Consider the following 20,173-nt stretch of genomic DNA (forward strand, 5'->3'; position numbering starts at 1 on the left):
TCAGCTGAAATCTCAAAGTGCTGTACAGAAACCCAGCCTAAAACCCCAAACAGCAAGCAATGCATGTGAAAGAAGCACGGTGGCTGGGAAAAACTCCCTAGGAAAAACTCCTGAGAAAGGCCAAAAACCTAGGAAGAAACCTAGAGAGGAACCAGGCTATGAGGGGTGGCCAGTCCTCTTCTGGCTGTGCCGGGTGGATATTATAACAGAACATGGTCAAGATGTTAAAATGTTCGTAAATGACCAGCATGGTCAAATAATAATAATCATAGTAATTGTCGAGGGTGCAACAAGCACGTCCGGTGAACAGGTCAGGGTTCCGTAGCCGCAGGCAGAACAGTTGAAACTGGAGCAGCAGCATGGCCAGGTGGACTGGGGACAGCAAGGAGTCATCATGCCAGGTAGTCCTAGGGCTCAGGTCCTCCGAGAGAAGGAGAGAAAGAAAGAAAGAAAGAAAGAAAGAGAGAATTAGAGAGAGCATATTTACATTCACACAGGACACTGGATAAGACAAGAGAATACTCCAGATGTAACAGACTGACCCTAGCCCCCTGACACATAAACTACTGCAGCATAAATACTGGAGGCTGAGACAGGAGGGATCAGAAGACACTGTGGCCCCATCCGATGATACCCCCGGACAGGGCCAAACAGGCAGGATATAACCCCACCCACTTTGCCAAAGCACAGCCCCCACACCACTAGAGGGATATCTACAACCACCAACTTACCGTCCGAAGACAAGGCCGAGTATAGCCCACAAAGATGTCCGCCACGGCACAACCCAAGGGGGGGGCGCCAACCCAGACAGGAAGACCACATCAGTGGCTCAACCTACTCAAGTGACGCACCCCTCCCATGGACGGCATGGAAGAACACCAGTAAGTCAGTGACTCAGCCCCTGTAAAAGGGTTAGAGGCAGAGAATCCCAGTGGGAAGAGGGGAACCGACAAGGCAGAGACAGCAAGGGCGGTTCGTTGCTCCAGCCTTTCCGTTCACCTTCACACTCCTGGGCCAGACTATACTTAATCATAGGACCTACTGAAGAGATAAGTCTTCAGTAAAGACTTAAAGGTTGAGACTGAGTCTGCGTCTCTCACATGGGTAGGCAGACCATTCCATAAAAATGGAGCTCTATAGGAGAAAGCCCTACCTCCAGCCGTTTGCTTAGAAATTCTAGGGACAATTAGGAGGCCTGCGTCTTGTGACCGTAGCGTACGTGTAGGTATGTACGGCAGGACCAAATCGGAAAGATAGGTAGGAGCAAGCCCATGTAATGCTTTGTAGGTTAGCAGTAAAACCTTGAAATCAGCCCTTGCCTTAACAGGAAGCCAGTGTAGGGAAGCTAGCACTGGAGTAATATGATCAAATTTTTTGGTTCTAGTCAGGATTCTAGCAGCCGTATTTAGCACTAACTGAAGTTTGTTTAGTGCTTTATCCGGGTAGCCGGAAAGTAGAGCATTGCAGTAGTCGAGCCTAGAAGTAACAAAAGCATGGATTAATTTTTCTGCGTCATTTTTGGACAGAAAGTTTCTGATTTTTGCAATGTTACGTAGATGGAAAAAAGCTGTCCTTGAAGCAGTCTTGATATGTTCTTCAAAAGAGAGATCAGGGTCCAGAGTAACGCCGAGGTCCTTCACAGTTTTATTTGAGACGACTGTACAACCATCCAGATTAATTGTCAGATTCAACAGAAGATCTCTTTGTTTCTTGGGACCTAGGACAAGCATCTCTGTTTTGTCCGAGTTTAAAAGTAGAAAATTTGCAGCCATCCACTTCCTTATGTCTGAAACACAGGCTTCTAGCGAGGGCAATTTTGGGGCTTCACCATGTTTAATTGAAATGTACAGCTGTGTGTCGTCCGCATAGCAGTGAAATTTAACATTATGTTTTCGAATGACATCCCCAAGAGGTAAAATATATAGTGAAAACAATAGTGGTCCTAGAACGGAACCTTGAGGAACACCGAAATTTACAATTGATTTGTCAGAGGACGAACCATTCACAGAGACAAACTGATATCTTTCCGACAGATAAGATCTAAACCAGGCCAGAACTTGTCCATGTAGACCAATTTGGGTTTCCAATCTCTCCAAAAGAATGTGGTGATCGATGGTATCAAAAGCGGCACTAAGATCTAGGATCTTAGTGACACCCAAACAGCATAGCAGGACATATGAGATTATGAAATTATGAAGTCTTGTGAAAGCAAAATCAAGGGCACCAACCATAATAACTTTTCATTGTTTATTGTAATAACAAAAATAGACCATCATTTTTGTGTTAACCACTTGAATTAGATAAAGTTAAGGACATGCAGAATTTTCAATTACATAAGTCAGCTACCTTCCAGCTACTATTTCTTACAATATATGTGCACTTAGTAATTTTGCATAGTGTTCTGGGCAGTATCTTTGCAGGTACACATCCATTTTTCCTTGAACCCTCTGATCGCCAGACAGACCTAAAGATGAGGGGGAGAGGGTGAAATAGGGAAAAATAAAGAAAATATTAAATATTTCTAACATAAATATAACATATAAATACAAAATGAACAGTAAGATGTGACATTACAGCACAGAATAAAGTTGTAATAACATGGTAATGATATGGTAACAAGTTATAGTTACTCACATTGAAACGTTATTTGCCCAGATACCCCGTAATTTCAGTATAATTATATTCTTATTTTAGGGTTACACCACATACTTTGTGCCATAGTATAAGGGGTAACAATATACAGAGCCCTTTTTCCAACCATCTTTTACTATTACCATGTTATTACCATTTTATTCCATGCTGTAACATAAAGTGTTACCAAATTATCTTTAAGAAGACATTAGTACAATACATATATGCCATCAATCTGTATGATGCATGCTTTCTGGCAGAAACAACCATTACCATGAAAATTAAAAGAGAAAGAATAATGCATAAATGTGCATAAAGTGCATAAATGACTGATACCCAGCATCCCCTGCTCACCCAGTCTTTGGGCAGTCTTTTCAATCTTCCTCAGTGCAGACTGAATATCTTCTCCCTTTGGCACGAGAACCTCAATTTCCCCAACACAATAGCCAAAGTCGGCCTGGTCAAGGTCTACACGCACTCCACTTTCATCTCCTTCCCCCCCAAAAGTGAATGAACACCTCTGTGTTGTAAACTCTGCAAAGCAAACCAGATTCAGCTCCATCAGCCAGGATTCATTCCCTGTGGGGCAATTCTTTGCACCTTCAGTTTTGGGTGTGTCTTGATCGACCACTGGGTGCGTCTGGTTGGCAGTTTTTTTCTCCCCATTACCTTCTTTCATGACCTCTCTCACTTTCAACTGAATTTGGGACAGATTGGTTATCTCCTGATAGCGTGAACACAGTTCTGCCTTCTGAGGCTCACCCACTCTGTCTTCTGCCTTCGTAACTGTGGCGCATTTGAGTTCCCAACATCCCTGGCGACAACGCAACCACACATCTCTCAAGGTGAGAAGGAAGTCTGGGGTGTCAAAATACTTGTCTTGGAATTGTTTCTGACCAATACACACCGCTGGTGAGAGAAAAGTTGCAAGAAAGAGGGAAGGGTGCAGAGAAAATGTATTACATATTGTTTGAATGAAAATTTTCACTGCTGAAAAGGATGCAATTTTGTTTTTAATTTGTAAGTATACTGAGAAATGATATCAAGTAAGTATTAAAAATAAAATCTGTCCCGATAAAACTAAATTAACATTGTAGTCTACATTTGAGCTTTCTTTACCAACCTTCATCAGCAGCATTCCACTATAATTAATCTAGTAGTTAGCCCACATTATACATTAAAATGGTGTATTCTATATTGTAAGTAGCCTACATCAATCATATTTTTTTGTGTTTTTAATATAAAATGTAGTTATGGAGATGCCCTCTGGGCACAATGGTACAACTTGGAGGCTACACACCTCCTATCTCTTCCAATTGTTTCTGAATGTCATCGTCACAGACAAATTTCCTCTCCACTTCCACACTCATTGTACTCTGTAATGACACAAATTTATCAGCATCAAAATGCTCACTGTGAAATAAATTAATCTAACAACTACACATGATAAATTCCATTTGGGAAATAGTATATGGTCCCAATATTGGCCTTGCTGCCGTGTGGAAACGTAGCTACGATCTGTAATAAATACAGAGCGCGTGCAGAAGTAACACTAGACTAGTACGTTAGCGTTATACATTTCATATAGGCTACCCCTCACCTCCATTTAACGACCGCTATTACCGATTCAACAGTCATGTAAAATAGGTTCAAGATTGTTGCTTGAGCTTTCACTAAATCACTGACAGCCGCAAGTATTTTAGACAGGCGCAGTGTGGACACCTAGGTGCTTACTGCATTCCCGAGCATCATAGCCCGTCATAATAACGCAGAACAATTACTTTACATAAATTGGAAAACCACTGTAGTACCGTTTTTAAACCTATAATCTATACTATTTGTATCTTTGTTATAACCGTAATCCCCCATATTTCGTGAATAATTAAACTATTGTCATGCAGTACTACACAATAAGATGTACAGTAATATAAAAGGGCTTGGTGAACATACTGTAACAAGTGTCCTAATTGGACAGGGGTCCTATTAGGCCTAATTGGAAAATGCCAATCTCATTCAATAACCTATTGATGGACTGAGAAATTTACCAGAGACCAAATAGCTCTAATCAAAGACATATATTGTCTCACCATGATTATAAGTAAATGTAAAACTTTACGCAACGGTTTGTCTAGATACATGTCCTATACATGTTGTGATTGTTTAACATTTCAATCTGTAGGCTGTTCGCCCAGCTTGTTTATTTTCATCCTAATCTGATGACCCCATAGAGGATCAGGATTTTGGGTATGCATTCTGATTCAATCTGGCTGATTGAATTCTACAAATGCTTTTTCAGATCAAGGGACATGACTCTGGAGAAGCCCTCTCATCATGCTTCATTACATTAAACTGCAGAACTGGCTCGACGAGACAAATATTAGGCTATTTGAATCAACTAATATTGTTACATAAAGGTTTTATATTGACGCCAAATGTATTCTTCCCTGCTGAATGTCTGAAATCAGCCTTGGGGGGAGCTGTCGTGTGTTTACTAGAGGGAAGAGGGGAAAGAGAGAGGGCGACTGAGTGAGGGAGAGAACAGGCGAGGGAGGGCGAGCAAGAGAAAACTTTTCAGTTTTAAAGAGCGAGAGGAAGCGTGCGCTGGAGCGACGACCATGCAGGTAAATGCATTAGCTAATTGCTCGGAAGTTAATTAAACGATATTGGCGTTTGCTTAATTGCGATTGTGTGTTTGAAAGATTGCTGTGCAAATGATAGTTTCAATCGAGCGATGAATGTTGTATATCCAATGGTTCTATTCACCGGATTCGAACATTAAATTCCAAACTTTTCAACCTCCGTCCGTTTCTCTTCACCCCACCACCCCTTTTGCTGTGCGCAGTGTGCAAGTAGTCTGTTTCAAGTAGCTTAGCATTTGATTCTTTTGTCAATTATTTCACGAAGCCATCTAAAATGGTTGTTAAGATGTTCATGAATACTAAATATTTTGTATAATGAAGTAGATCATTAAAATGTGTTATCAAGGTTTTGTGGAATGGTGGGGGAGTAGGGGGCGCGCCGTTTTTTACACATCTGTAAAGGGAACCCATATTCATTAATTAAATAGCTTAGTCCATGTAGGCCTCAATTTGCGCTGTTGAGCAGGCAGCGGGTGGTGTAATACTGGATCCCCGATTGGCAGCCCACAATCCGAGGGATAAAGGAAGCACTCGAGGCCGATGTTTTGGACGGAATAACTAAAGCCTACAGTGTATATATTTGTAGTAGATCGGTATACTTCCGAATGTGTAGCCATGTACACCTGGGCTTATTTTTTTTTTTCAGACTAGTTGAGGAAGGTTGACAGCGACGGGTTAAGTTCTTGTTAGCTAGTAGGCTAAGTGCCACGACTGTTATTTTGGTCCTTTTGTTTAATTTCGCAACGTTAATGAATAGACAATGCGGTACGTAGTTTCGAGTCTCTGTTTTTAACCGTCTTTATAATTGCAGGACAGAGTTGGTGTGTTTCTTGCATTTCATAACATAAGCTAGAAACAACTATTGCGACGTTGATAGCTTGGCTAACTAACGTTAGCTAGCTTGCTAGCTAATTGATTCAACACTTCGGCGTAGCTAATTAGGTTGGACGTTAATTAGCTAAAGAATCACGAGCATTTGGGCATTTTTATCCACACCGTTGTTATATAAAGCCTTAAACTATGTTTTATTACTCACTGCACTTTCTCAACTATAATAATCATGCAACCTTGCTGGTAAAACGATATTTTCTGGGCACGGCTAGATAATTGGTGAGGACGGAAGTGGGCAAATACAAGTGTTGGTATTTGGGATTTGTTTTTGTTTTTATCGCGCCTCGATTAATTTAGTAGTATTCAAATTTAGATCTTAATAATAGCGACAATGTAAGTCGTTAAACCTAATCACAAAATTCAATTTCTGCCGAGTAGCATTGGAAAAGGACAATACTGCATTGAGTTCTCATGGTGAGGTATGTTGGCCATTAGGCTATTTTGTTAACGTTAGTGTGTGTATGATGTTCAAATGGCCATTATTCGCTTATTAGTTATAAAGCGACATATGTTTTGCATGACCCTAAATATCATGCTAGTCGCTGACAGTTTATGCTGGTCAAGGTCAATAATCAGGCCATTCACTTACATTTTAATTGAACTGGTTTAAATGTTTCTTCGTGTCACATGACATTGCAATTACATGTCAGAAATATAAAGTATTTTTATTGCACTCTGTTAATTTGTTAATTGGTAGTCCTCAGAGGAATTTAATTTGAAGTTTATTAATTGATTTGGACCAAGTTTAATTGATACTATTTTGGGTAGGTCTAATGTAGCCTAAACAATTAGGCTATCTATTTCTGTTATCTAATACTTAATTATCTATATTGAGGCTGAACTTGGATTACTTTCTGTTTAGGTTTATTTTTATTTCCAACATACTTACTGAAAACATTTGTACTGTATAGATTATTTTATTTTGGTTCTACCGAGAAACACCCCTGGACATGGTCATGATTTAAAAGCAATATTTTTAATACCACTAAAATACATTTTGATCTTGCAGGAGGAGTCTGGTGAGACAGTGTGCGGTGACAGCAACAGAGTGGCGGTGTGGTTGTGCCCCCTGTGTCAACAAGGGTTACCAGACAGGGGCTCCCTTGCTCTGCACCTGAATGATGGGCATAGTGTGCTTCCTAACTGTGTAGACAAGCTGCTGGACATTGTAAGTAGCGCAATGCAAGTTCATTCTGGACGAGTGTTTCTCTTTTTTTTTTACCCATGTAGACTACATCGCACGAGTCAACAAAACTTGACTTTTGTGTCTTTATGTTGATGTATTTAATTAATAATTCTTGGATGACGTCAAACATAATACATTATCAATTATTGTACATGCGTTGTTTGTATATGTTATTGTAGGATTTTAGAACGTTTCCCAAAAGCCTCTTAAGAATAAGTTTAACTAACTTACAATCTTTGTAAGAACATTGTTAAATCTTCGATCTGTTTCCCAAAACCATCGTTACTAAAGCTGCATTTGAAAACGCTTGTTATTTACAGACTGCCTTAGACCACTCGTAGAACAGCTAATTGCATCATAAGCAGTTTTTTTTTGTGTACCGCGCCACTTTATACACAGATCTCCACTAAACATAGAATCAAGATGTTTCTGTCTCTGACTGTTAACTTCACAACGAAGTTGCAAATGTCTTTAACTGTTACAAACAAGCAAAGGATAAAAATATGCTTCAAAGGAAACCAAGATGACTGCATTAAAAGATAAATAGCCTACAGTATAAGCTATTTAGACCTATATCATTCAAGAATATTTAAAAGCATTTAATGTTCATTCAATTGAGTTATATTTTGCTACTTTCTAATTTTGCCTCAATATACAGTACCAGTCAAAAGTTTGGACACTTACTCATTAAAGAGTTTTTCTTTATTTTTACTCTTTTCTACATTGTAGAATAATAGTGAAGACATCAAAACTATGAAGTAACACCATATGGAATCATGTAGTAACCAAAAGTGTTGAACAAATCAATATATTTGAGTTTTTCAAAGTAGCCACCCTTTGCCTAGATGACAGCTTTGCACACTCCTGGCATTCTCTCAACCAGCTTCACCTGGAATGCTTTTCCAACAGTCTTGAAGTTCCCACATATGCTGAGCACTTGTTGGATGAGTTTCCTTCACTCTGCAGTCCAACTCATCCCAAACCATCTCAATTGGGTTGAGGTTGGGTGATTGTGGAGGCCAGGTCATCTGATGCAGCACTCCATCACTCTCCTTCTTGGTAAAATAGTCCTTACACAGCCTGGAGGTGTGTTGGGTCATTGTCCTGTTGAAAAACAAATGATAGTCCCACTAAGCACAAACCAGATGGGATGGCTTATCACTGCAGAATTCTGTGGTAGCCATGCTGGTTAAGTGTGCCTTGAATTCTAAATAAATCACTGACAGTGTCACCAGCAAAGCACCATCACACCACTTTCATGCTTCACAGTGGGAACTACACGTGCGTAATCATCTGCTCACAAAGACACGGCGGTTGGAACCAAAAATCTCAATTGTGGACTCATCAGACCGAAGGACAGATTTCCACTGGTCTAATGTCCATTGCTTGGGTTTCTTGGCCCAAGGAAGTCTCTTCTTCTTATTGGTGTCCTTTAGTAGTGGTTTCTTTGCAGCAATTTGACCATCAAGGTCTGACTCAAGCAGTCTCCTCTGAACAGTTGATGTTGAGATGTCAGTTACTTGAACTCGGTGAAGCATTTATTTGGGCTGCAATTTCTGAGGCTGGTAACTCCAATGAACTTATCCTCTGCAGCATAGGTAACTCTGGGTCTTCCTTTCCTGTGGCGGTCCTCATGAGAGCCAGTTTCATCATAGCGCTTGATGGTTTTTGCGACTGCACTTGAAGGAAGTGTAAAAGTTTAGAAATTTTCCGGTTTGACTGACCATGTCTTAAAGTAATGAACTGTTTCTCTTTGCTTATTTGAGGTGTTCTTGACATAATATGAACTTGGTCTTTTACCATATAGGGCTATCGTCTGTATACCACCCCTACCTTGTCACAACACAACTGACTGGCTCAAACACATTAAGAAGGAAAGAAATTCCACAAATTAACTTTTAACAAGGCACACCTGTTAATTGAAATGCATTCCAGGTGACTACCTCATGAAGCTGGATGAGAGCATGCCAAGACTGTGCAAAGCTGTCAAGGCGAAGGGTGGCTACTTTGAAGAATTTGAAATGTAAAATATAACACTTTTTTGTTTACTACATGATTCCAAATGTGTTATTTCATAGTTTTGATGTCTTCATTGTAGAATAATAATGTCAAAAGTAGTGAAAATAAAGAAAAACCCCTTGAATGAGTAGGTGTTGCTAAACTTTTGACTGGTACTGTATTTCATGATATGTAACGTGTGCAATGTGCCAAATCTTTATTTAGTGCATTATTATACAGACCTTCCAACATGCACGCATTTTGCGTACCTACTACGCAATTCTCTGTCCATGTACGCAGGTACGAGATCTGAGTTAAAAGTAATGAATAGGGCCTGTTTTTTTTCTTCATTAAAACAGAAAATGTATCACTGAGTAAATTTAACATCCCGTTTCTCGAGTGGCAACACACGTACAGAGTTTGTCAATGGAGATGAATACATCATTATTGGACGTAGCTACCCCGTGTCTGCCCCTCCTGTTTGTTGTGATGCTGAGTTTGCCGACTGTCAGCTGTATGTAAACACATGGACAAATCTCTTTTCGACTCCATGTGTTGTGGAAAGGTAAACACTAATTGTTTCAAGCAAACATAAGATGGACATTCAGTGGGCTCTAAAGTGCCAGCACTTCACTCGCATTTGCTAGTGAAAGAAATTAAATTCAAATACGAATAATAACTTGTTGCATTTGCGAGTGTGATATACATTTCATTTTGCGTCCCATTAGTTGTATTTTCCACAACATTACGAGGATCATGCAACATGAGACTAACTTATTTGTTTAATAAAATAAAAAAACTCAAAGAATAAAGGCCTTTTGTGTTCTTTCTAATTAGATCTTGTTAGTGATTTTTACCATCTGTGTAAATGGAATGCTGTCAAAGTATTCCAACCTTTTGTAGACTTGATTTGGTACAATTCTAAAATTGCGATCAGACTCAAACCGCGTGCGCACGAGCGTGCTGGGGGAAAGAGAACCCCAATTCGGCGCATTCTGTGCCGCAAGTTGAATCTCCAATTTGCCGCGCACGTCTGGTACTCTAAAAAGTTGGACAGGGTTGGCAGGTCATAGAATCATAGAATGAGTCACCAATTTATACCAAGATGCTCTCTTGTTGGACTGCAGCACTAAGCAGTGGCTTAGTGGGTTCCTGTGTCAGCAAAATTGAGTCTTAAGGTAAAATGTTAGTTTTCTTCTCTCTTTTACCAGGCTGCTCCCAAACAGGGGGCGAGTGGAGTGGACACCGATGTTAAGCATGATGCAGGTGAGTTTGTCCTCTGATTAACAGCACTACCTATGGTTTTGCACTGTCTTTATGAATTTGAGTTATGCATTTTTTGAATAGATACAAGCACATTGACATATTGAGTAGCCTAAACAATTAGCTTGTGTTCATTGTAAACGCCTGTCCCTTGAAGGTTTAGACCTTAAAGTATCAATATGCTATGACTGTATTTGTGTTGTCAGTTAATCAGGATCTGTCAGGGTTCCATGGACCAAAACATCTGCTGAAATATCTTGTCTTTCTGCTTCACATCAGATGCTGCATCATTACAACTGAAGCTTTTAGAAGTTTCAGCCTCCCTCTCAGACACATGTCAAAATAATGAGAACTCTGAAGGACCCCAGCAGAATTACAACAGTAGGCACACTCTCATTGGGTCTGGCAACAAGGATAAAGAGATGGATAAGGAAGTCGGAGTGAAAGACCCGGAGGGAGGTGGAGTTGTCTTGGAGTCGGATCAGGAGATAGATCAGTCCACACAAACACCTGTCGACAATGAAAAGTCCACAGGAAAAAATGGTGTAATGGCTGATGGCGATGACAGCCGTCCATTCAAATGTAATGCGTGCTTAGAGGCTTTTCCTACCAGGACCACATTGTGTGTTCACTACAACTCTGCATCCCATGTGCAACGGATGAGAACAGGATCCCTAAAACAGGGTGGCGAAAATGACACCCCTGCTCCCTCAGTCCCTTTTCTGTCTCGGCCATATTTATCAAACAAGCCCTACCAGTGCGCTGTGTGTCGAGTCTCTTACAACCATGCCATTACCCTGGAGAGTCATTTGAAATCTGTTTTGCATCAGACCCGCAGCAGAAATGCAGGAGTCTCTGCCAACAGTGGAACTGGAAATTCGGGAACTAACAACATGGCTACTAACTTAGTTGTTACCTCTGGGGGCAGCACTGCACAGTTGGTTTGCACCACCAGCAGCAATTGTGTCATCCCGGCAAGCCTGACAGCAGCAGCAATGACTACCAAAGACGGAGAACCTATTCAAACTCAGCCGGCTCCCTCGCTGCTTTCCTCCCCTGTAGCCTCTGCTCAGGCAGTCTCTGCCTTTCTCACCCTCCTCACGTCCAGCCCAAGCTCTCTCTCGCACTCCCTCCTCCCCTCTCTGTTTGCGGCTGGGTCGTCCCCTGCCACAGCCACACCTCAGCTCATACCCCAGCATCAGATGCTCATGCCCTTTATCGTGAATGGGCTCCAAACACAAAGCCAGAGTCTAAACCCAGAGCTTTTGACACAGTCTGTTCCCCTTCTAGGTCTCAATGCTGCCCAGCAAGCTATCCTGGCCCAAAGACTCAGTAGCTTACAGAACCAGTGGCCAGCTGTCGGCCTCCAAGCAACCACACAAACCTGTTCAGAAGACAACCAAACAAACAAGAGCAAATTGAAGGAAGAGACGAATGAGATGACAATTGAGGAGAAAAGGTCACTTAAGGCTGAGAAGGGGAAAAATTGGCCCTTGGAATGTGATGGAGAAAGAGAGATTTGTGAGGAGGATAGTGAAGGATATGCACAAGAGCTCATCAGCGCCTTAGTAAGGAAAAATAACAGGGTTGAGTCATGTAGGATAGATGGAGATAATGAAATGAAAGATGGCACAACATACGAAGGGAACTCTGCAGATGGAAAAGGGGAGGACATTGACAAGTGTATTGACCGCTCACCGTCTGTTACCAGCAACTCAAGCCTAAGTCCTACCACTTTAAATCTTATGCTTATCCCTGATTGTACCCTTCAAAAATCTCAAGTTGGCACAAGTCCTTGTGCCTCTGTCTTGTCACCAAAATTGAGCCCCTTTAAACGCGCCTTAAATTCCAACTCATCAGATCCAACTCATCCCCATGCTAATTTGAGGGCTCGGCACTTCTCCCCAGGGCCCCCGATACTGTCAGAGTTCCAGATACAGGTTCTGCGTGCGTTTCTGGAGTCGCGTAGTGGGGCTGACGCAGCCAGTCCTCCCCGTGATGACTGTGAGTCGTTGGGCAGGGAGGTGGGGCTCACCGAGGCGGAGGTACACAAGTGGCTCACTGATGCCCGACGTGCCAAAGAAAAGCAGAAAGCTAGGGGCGCAGGGCACATGCGCAGCATTGCAGCCTACGGTAAAAGATACAACCGTCTCGATAACGAAGAGGAGGAAGGTGCCCTTACAATAAATATGCTTGAGGGAAGGGACAGCGGTGAGGCCTCTGGCAGTCACGCAATGGATCTGTCCAATAGTGGAGGAAGGAGGAAAGAGTTGGGGAGGGAGAGCCAAGGGGACTCGTGTCTGGCCTCTGATTCAGACAATGAAGAATTCTACACCTCTGTCATCGTGAGTGAGGAGGACAGCCTGAGTGGCTCCATGAGGGAGGGGCCAGGCAGCCCTGCTAAAGAGGAGGCTCTGGTAGAACTGGCAGGAGACAAGGGCTCGGGAGGAGGAAAGGTGCTGCGCTCCACCACTGTGTTTCTCTCAGATGCCGAGGATGACGATGATGACGAGGAGGCTGCATCTCAGAGAGCAAAGAGAAGAAAGAGAAAGAGGGAGTTGGAGCGGGAGGAGGTGGAGGTCAAGAAGGAGAGATTAGACCCCGACGTGGATTTGGAACTAGAGGCCCAAGCTGATCCTCCTTCCCAACTTTCCATCGCCATTGACCATCGAGGGCTTCCAAGTGGCATTCTACACTCCCTCCCTCTGTCTTTGTCCCTGGCTCCATTCTCTACTCAATTCCTTAGCCCCTATGTTCTCTCTCTCCCTCCCTCAGTGGTTGGGCTTGGAGTTGCAGAAGGAGATGGAGGCAAAGTACCTGCCTTTCCAAACCCTCCTAACATCACCCGGTTCTCTGACCCTCTCATTACATCACCACTCTCCCTTCATACCCACACCTCCCACTACATGTCTAATGGTGGAGACTGTGAGGCTGCTTTAGATCTCAGCATCAGGAAAAGCCACAGCTCAACATCTGCTTCTTCCACCTCTCTCATGGGTGACAAGACTTCAGCACAAAAGGGCCGTCTGCTTGACGGGCTAGGTCTAAGGCCCACAGCTTTTGGGTTACCTGAGGAAGGGAGACTCGGTGTGGTCAAGTTCAAACCTGAGCAAGCAGCGTCCAACAGCAGTGGCTTTGCCCGTGGCAATAACATGGCTAAGGCCAGCACTGTTTACATGCGGGCAGCAGAGAGGTTGAACACCTCCATCATTGAGAGAGAAAAGGAGCGGGAGAGGGAAAAAGAGAAGGAGAGGGACCAGAAAGGCAGGCCCAAAGCACGACGGTACAGGGACATGAGACGTTCCAGGACCATCATCCAGGCTGAGCAGCTCGATGTGCTTTATGGCTGCTATTTCAAAGATCCAAATCCTGGGAAACATGAGTTTGAGCAGATATCAGAGTGGGTCCATCTCCCAAAGAAAGTTGTACAGATCTGGTTCCAGAACATGCGGGCTAGGGAGCGCAAGGGTGAGGTTCGCTTCGTCAGTGATGGCACTCTGGCAGCAGTGGGCAAACCGCTCATCAAGTTCACCTGGCCACTGTCACAACCCATCTTCTCCAGCACCCCGAAATCAAACACCAACAGTAGCGTCTCAACTGTAGCCAATCCAGTACGGGCCCTCCCAAAGACTGAGGTGAAAGAGGAAATTGTCAAAATCAAAAACCAAGTTCCTAACAGGCCCAAGGAGGTGGCCTCTTCCATTTCCTCCGTGAGCAGCAGTGTGTCTGCAGTGCCAAAGACCAAAATGGAGGTGACAAACAATGTCACAATGGTCAAAATTGCCCCCAAAAGCATCGCTCTATCTCTCCCTGTCGTACCCAAGGAGACCCGTCCTACCCCGCCTTGCCCCCCTCCCAAATATGCACCTGAAGAGGATGTTGGGGAAAATGACTCTGATGAAGAAGTGGATGAACATAACCAAGAGAAGCCACTAGCAGGGCCTGGATCCACTAACCGCATGGTACCAAAAATGCCCTCCACTCCAATTAGCAAGTCCCTTGCTGCGACATCTCAAAAACAAAATGGGCTCAACTACTGGTCGGCCAAAGGCCCCTTTAAGATCAACAAGCTTTCTAGGGAACAGTTGGGTCTGTCAACCCCCCGTGCTCCCACAGTTGTTGGCGCCACTGCTGCCACCACTGCTCTCAATATTTCTGCTGCTGCCTCTACCGTAGCAACCACCACCACAACAGCAAGCGCAAGCCCTCAGACCACTGTCAGCATTGTCACCATCGCCAAGACTGCTCCGTCGGAGGGAAGCTTCCTGCACCACTCCACCACCCGCAGGCCGCGCACACACCTGTCCTGTCTGCAGCTGTCCATCCTGCAGTCTTGCTATGAGACGTGCGCCCACCCTAACGCGCTGGAATGTGAGGCAGTAGGGACGGAGCTGGGGCTGCCACTCAAGGTGGTGCAGATCTGGTTCCAGAATACCCGCGCCAAGGAGAAACGCTGGAGGCTGCAGCAGGAGAAACTGGTGAGACATTTGACTGTACAGTATGCTATGCATTGGTGTGTGAAGTTATTTTTACTTTAAAGGCTAGTTGACACAGATTAAGCCTAGTTTTGGATTAAAAAGATATTTCAATAGAGATCTCCACTGTGCAGGATTTTTGTTCTAGGACTAGGCTTAATCTGTGTCTGGGCAACCGTCCCTAAAACTTTGCTCCTTGTCTAGAAGTGTGTATATGTACATTGAGGTAACTCACCAGTAACCTTTTTTGTTGGAGTAATGTCTTTGTCTCTCTGTCCCTCTCTCTCCCTCTTCTAGTCTCCAGTGTCGTCAGATCCCTCCAAGAAGGTTGACATGAGCTCAGGCAGCTATCTGCAGTATAATGCTCTGCGAGCCCACCGTCCTATCCTTCCCAAACCGGTTCAGCTGACGGTCCTGGAGCCATCTTCTCCCCCAGCCAGGGGCCAGCCAGCAGGTCGAGAGATGCTGAGAGGCAGGTGCGAGGCCTGCAATGCAGGCTTTGAGTCCAGAGCAGCAGCAAGATCCCATGTCTTCTCCCCTCGACATCTAGCCACTCTGAGAACCACTAACTTTGGCCAGCCGGCGACCGTCATCAACAACGGATCTGATACCGGGTCCAGTTCTGTCTCCGCCTTAGGGTCTGTTGTAGAGGACCCTCCAGCTTCCCCAACCCCACCCCCAGCCAGCAGCACCAGCTAAGGCACCCGTCGGTGCTGGTAGAGACTCGGGACCCATTGGGCTCCTTACATTTTAAGAAACAAAAATTGGGCACTGGTCTTCCAAGCTAATATTCTTTGGTTTCCGATGTTTGGAAAGGCCCGGTTGCCCTTTCTCCCTCTCCTTGGATGTCTTTCTGCCGAGTTCTTGTTTCCAAACTGGACTCATTTGGATACACTATTGTTACACTGCTTCACGCTTAATCAAAAGTTATCAAATGACTGATGAACATGTACCAGTCCCCTTTGATATTTTCCTGGTCTGCAGTTATAATCCTTGTCTCATCCTTGTCCTTAAAATTACTCTTACAATACTTGTGTATTATCCCCTGAAGACTGCTTATGCAAAACGATTAGGCCATTATATGACTGACTGCAAGATTCTTATCCTCATAAGTGCTCCTAGAAATTGAAGTTTTAATAGTGGACCAGGCACTTGTGTTTGAGACTGGGTCTGATATTACATTTCCCACAGTATACTCCTTCCCAAGTCATGTTAGTCCAACTGCATCCCATAAGACTGGGACTGCTGGGATTGACTGTACATGGATAGATTTGACCAGAACAAATGAGAAGTAGCTCTGTTTTAGTGGCTTTGAATGAAAGCGGTCTTGATTTTATCTGTATCCCCAACTTTTTGTTAGGATACAGGTGGAGTGTGTTCAGTCAGATGGTGTATTTCACTTTTACTTGGATTTTAAAGGTACTTTTAACTGGTTGTGACTAGAATTGGCCTGTTAAACTGAACAGATTATTATCCCCTCCTGTTAGCACATTGCCTGCAGCTGAAATGGTATCATATTCCCTATATAGTGCACTACTTTTGACTAGATCCCTATGGGACTAGAGACCAACCCACTCTGTTTTCATGACAATCCTCTACAGACGGGGGGAGAAGAGGCTGAAGAGGGCAGACTCTCATTATACAGCACTTTGATGCGTTTCACATTGTATGAAACGTTTTTATTCTTAAGCATTCTTATGCAGAGCGTATTTTTACTTAATGAAATATGCGCATGTTGGATGTCTTATGGTGAGTCACATTAATTAAATTGAAACATTGTTTTGTTGCAGTCTGTCAAAAAAGGTATGTTTTGGCTTATTAAACTCCAAACAAAAAATGGATCAGACCTTAATGCCGTGCAAGGAGAGTCTTAGTCCAGTCACTATTGTTAAATTATTTCCAATCTATTAATTCATTACTGGTGTGCAAGATCTATTGAATGAGTATGTGGAGCAAGAAAATTGTATGTTTCCTCCCTTTTTTTCTTATTTGGTCAATGAAAATATCCACAACGGATCATTGCATAAGATTGGAACAAGTGCTATTGCTTATAACCGTCAATATACATCAACTTCCTGTGGAGGTCAAATGAAAAAGACTTGACTAAGAAAAGAACAGGGTTTGAATTTTGGAGGTTTAATTTATGTATTTTTTTTGTCTTGAAACGTATGTGGTTGCAAGCTAATACTCGTCATCTTTGTACTGGGTAGAAATAATGCAACTTGCCCAGAAACCAAGAGAAGGGAGTCAGTTTGGTACTCCAGTCACCTTTTGTAAGCAATAGGGACATACAAAATGTCAAGACGGAGCTAACAAAGAAGGTGCTGTTTTGAAGGACACATAAACTACTAAATATGTTTCCCTTCGGTTTTATGTTGTATATTATTGTTATTAATGTTACTATTAATAGTTTTAACAAAATGCTAAACTAAATGATTTTTTTAAAAGAAATATATTACGAAAAACTGATATTCCAAAGTTACCCTTCCTTTTGCTTTCTGTCATTTAAAAAAACCAAAAAGCAATCTTGAGGTTGGCAGAGAGCAGGAGAGATGTTCTTCATGCAAACTGTAAAGTAACTCCCATGGCTTGACACTTGAGCCAGTCCAACATTTTTACCATGAGCTACAGATTAATGCATTTCAGCCTTCACAACATGAGGAAGGCACTTTTATTAGGCTCAACGACTAAAAGTTTTCAAATGTCCTCCATAATTACTAATCATTTTTTAATGGTGTGGAGCTGTAGCATTTGTCTAAAACAAGGACTGGGTTGCAGGGCTTCAAGTATGGGATTACCCAATGTTGCATTGTCCAAGGTAGATAAGTTTTATGGAGATCTGCTTTTTATTCTAATCATTTTTCATTGTCACTTGATTATCACAATTGTTATAACTGTACTACTTCTGCTATTGTTATCATTACTCTCATCACGGTTTTGATTATTATTGAACCATAACGGTTTTAATGATGCCTCTTTTCACAAGAAAGATGGTATTGGTATGAATATTGAACAATAATGGTGGCAGTGTGTTTTAAAAGATGTTTAGAATATTGACGAAGCTTATATTTTTCCTCACTTGTACTTTCATTTTGTGTTGGATCTCCCATTCTGTTTTCTTTTGGTATACAGAAAACAAATAAAATAAATTGAACAACAAAACCAGTCTACTTAGCATGTTATGGGTATGTCAACCAGGTTCATTGCTTGGTAAATTAATTTCACTAGTGTCTTGTAATAGGCTACATGTTATCATAGCCAAAAGAGTTGATGTATTTGTAAATTCATGATGAAAGTATAGCATAGCTGACTTTTTGCCATGGTTGTACTCTGCTGCATGTAAGGTGTGACTAGTTATATGGTAATGAGAGTTCTGTCTCCATCAGGAACCTGGTGCCTCATTAATCAATAATATGTAGGCACAAATCTGCATAAACCATGCGTTGGATAATTTCCAAGCAGTGAAATTTCTCTATGAACTTTGGCTTGAGTGTACGTAAATGTACACATCGCCATGACCATTTGTTAGCACATTGCCAAGTGTAGGATGAAGGGAACTGCTTGTCAAGCGTAGAATGGGGAAAATATGTTTAAAATGTGTGAAATTGGGAGGAGTAATTCAATTTTTTTGATGTCATTGTTTTTTCATTGTGAATGCAATGCATCTTTGACATGCTATATATACTGAACAAAAATATAAACGCACATGCATCAATTTCAAAGATTTTACTTGAGTTACAGTTCATATAAGGATATCGATCAATTGAAATAAATTCAATAGGCCTTAATGAATGGTTTTCACATTACTGGGCAGGGGTGTTGCCATGGGTGAGCCTTGGAGGGCATAGGCCCACCTACTTGGCAGCAACGCCCAGCCAGTCAGAATACGTTTTTTTTTCCCCACAAAAGGGCTTTTTTACAGTCATAAATACTCCTCAGCACCCGTCCCCCTTCAGATGATCCCGCAGGTGAAGAAGCCGGATGTGGAGGTCCTGGGCTGGCATGATTACACGTGGTCTGAGGTTGTGAGGCCAGTTGGACATACTGCCAAATTCTCTAACACGACATTGGATGCAGTTTATGGTAGAACATTAAATTCTCTGGCAACATCTCTGGTTGACATTCCTGTAATCAGCATGCCAATTGCACACCCTTAACTTGAGACGTGTGGCATTGTGTTGTGTGACGGAACTGCACATTTTAAAGTGGCCATTTATTGTCCCCAGCACAAGGTGCATCTATGTATTGGTCATGCTGTTTAATCAGCTACTTGATATGCCTCACATGTCAGGTGGATGGATTATCTTGGAAAAGGAGTAATGCTCCCTAACAAGAATGTAAACAAATTTGTGCACAGAATTTGAGAGAAATAAGCTTTTTGTGTGTATGGAAATTTTCTGGGATATTTTGTTTCAGGTCATGAAACATGGGACCAACACTTCACATGTTGCGTTTATATTTTTGTTCGGTATAATTTGATCACATCAGTGCATTTGTTACGATAATCCATACTACAATACTACGAAAGACTGAGATAATGGGAAGTTGAATGAGAGATGGCAGATCTTGCTTGATTTGGCACACGCTGCATTTCGCAGAGAGCATGTTTTAAGAGACAGGTGGGACTTTTTCTGCAGAAAGTACAGATTTGCTCATTAGATATAATTTCCAGAAACCAATCTAATAGGGTAGACCTACTTTAAGAAGGCAAACACATGCCACTCCGGTGCACATCCAGGTGGACCATTAGGACAATTAAGTTGCTTTGGCAAATATACTTCAAATGACTAGGCACCACTCATCAATAAGCATCCATCTCCAACAGCTACCTCCTGTAGGTGTATAGGTCAACGTTGCTGTTCTGCAGAATGAACGAGTCGTGCGTTCCACCTTGCCACCTCATTCAGCAGCGTCTTTTGCGCATCACATAACCTATCACCTGCACATAAAGAGTGGAAGCCTTTTCTATTCACATAGTTAAACTCGTTTTGGGATGGTGCTTTTATGGCGATGTAGGTGCTGTCTATTGCTCCATTCATATTTGGGAACCCATTGATCCCCTCTTGACTTAATTAAACCTGTTGTGCTAT

The 20,173-nt window shown here is 42.5% G+C and overlaps 2 protein-coding genes across 2 annotated transcripts; one reads left to right on the forward strand and one right to left on the reverse strand.

The window, feature by feature from the left end:
- Positions 1 to 2,233: 2,233 nt before the first annotated feature.
- thtpa (thiamine triphosphatase) lies at positions 2,234 to 4,357 on the reverse strand. Its single transcript, XM_029755666.1, has 4 exons — positions 4,232 to 4,357; positions 3,932 to 4,007; positions 2,986 to 3,540; positions 2,234 to 2,464 (listed from the first exon to the last, which is right to left on the reverse strand). Exons 1-4 carry the CDS (start codon positions 4,235 to 4,237, stop codon positions 2,364 to 2,366), a joined length of 738 nt encoding a protein of 245 aa, XP_029611526.1. The 5' UTR covers positions 4,238 to 4,357; the 3' UTR covers positions 2,234 to 2,363.
- Positions 4,358 to 5,109: 752 nt separating this feature from the next.
- zfhx2 (zinc finger homeobox 2) lies at positions 5,110 to 18,245 on the forward strand. Its single transcript, XM_029755665.1, has 5 exons — positions 5,110 to 5,252; positions 7,171 to 7,329; positions 10,557 to 10,611; positions 10,888 to 15,086; positions 15,381 to 18,245. The coding sequence occupies exons 1-5, from the start codon at positions 5,247 to 5,249 to the stop codon at positions 15,780 to 15,782; spliced, it is 4,821 nt and encodes a 1,606-aa protein (XP_029611525.1). The 5' UTR covers positions 5,110 to 5,246; the 3' UTR covers positions 15,783 to 18,245.
- The last annotated feature ends 1,928 nt before the right edge of the window (positions 18,246 to 20,173 follow it).

Source organism: Salmo trutta, chromosome 6 (assembly GCF_901001165.1).
Source record: "Salmo trutta chromosome 6, fSalTru1.1, whole genome shotgun sequence".
Taxonomy (NCBI): domain Eukaryota; kingdom Metazoa; phylum Chordata; class Actinopteri; order Salmoniformes; family Salmonidae; genus Salmo; species Salmo trutta.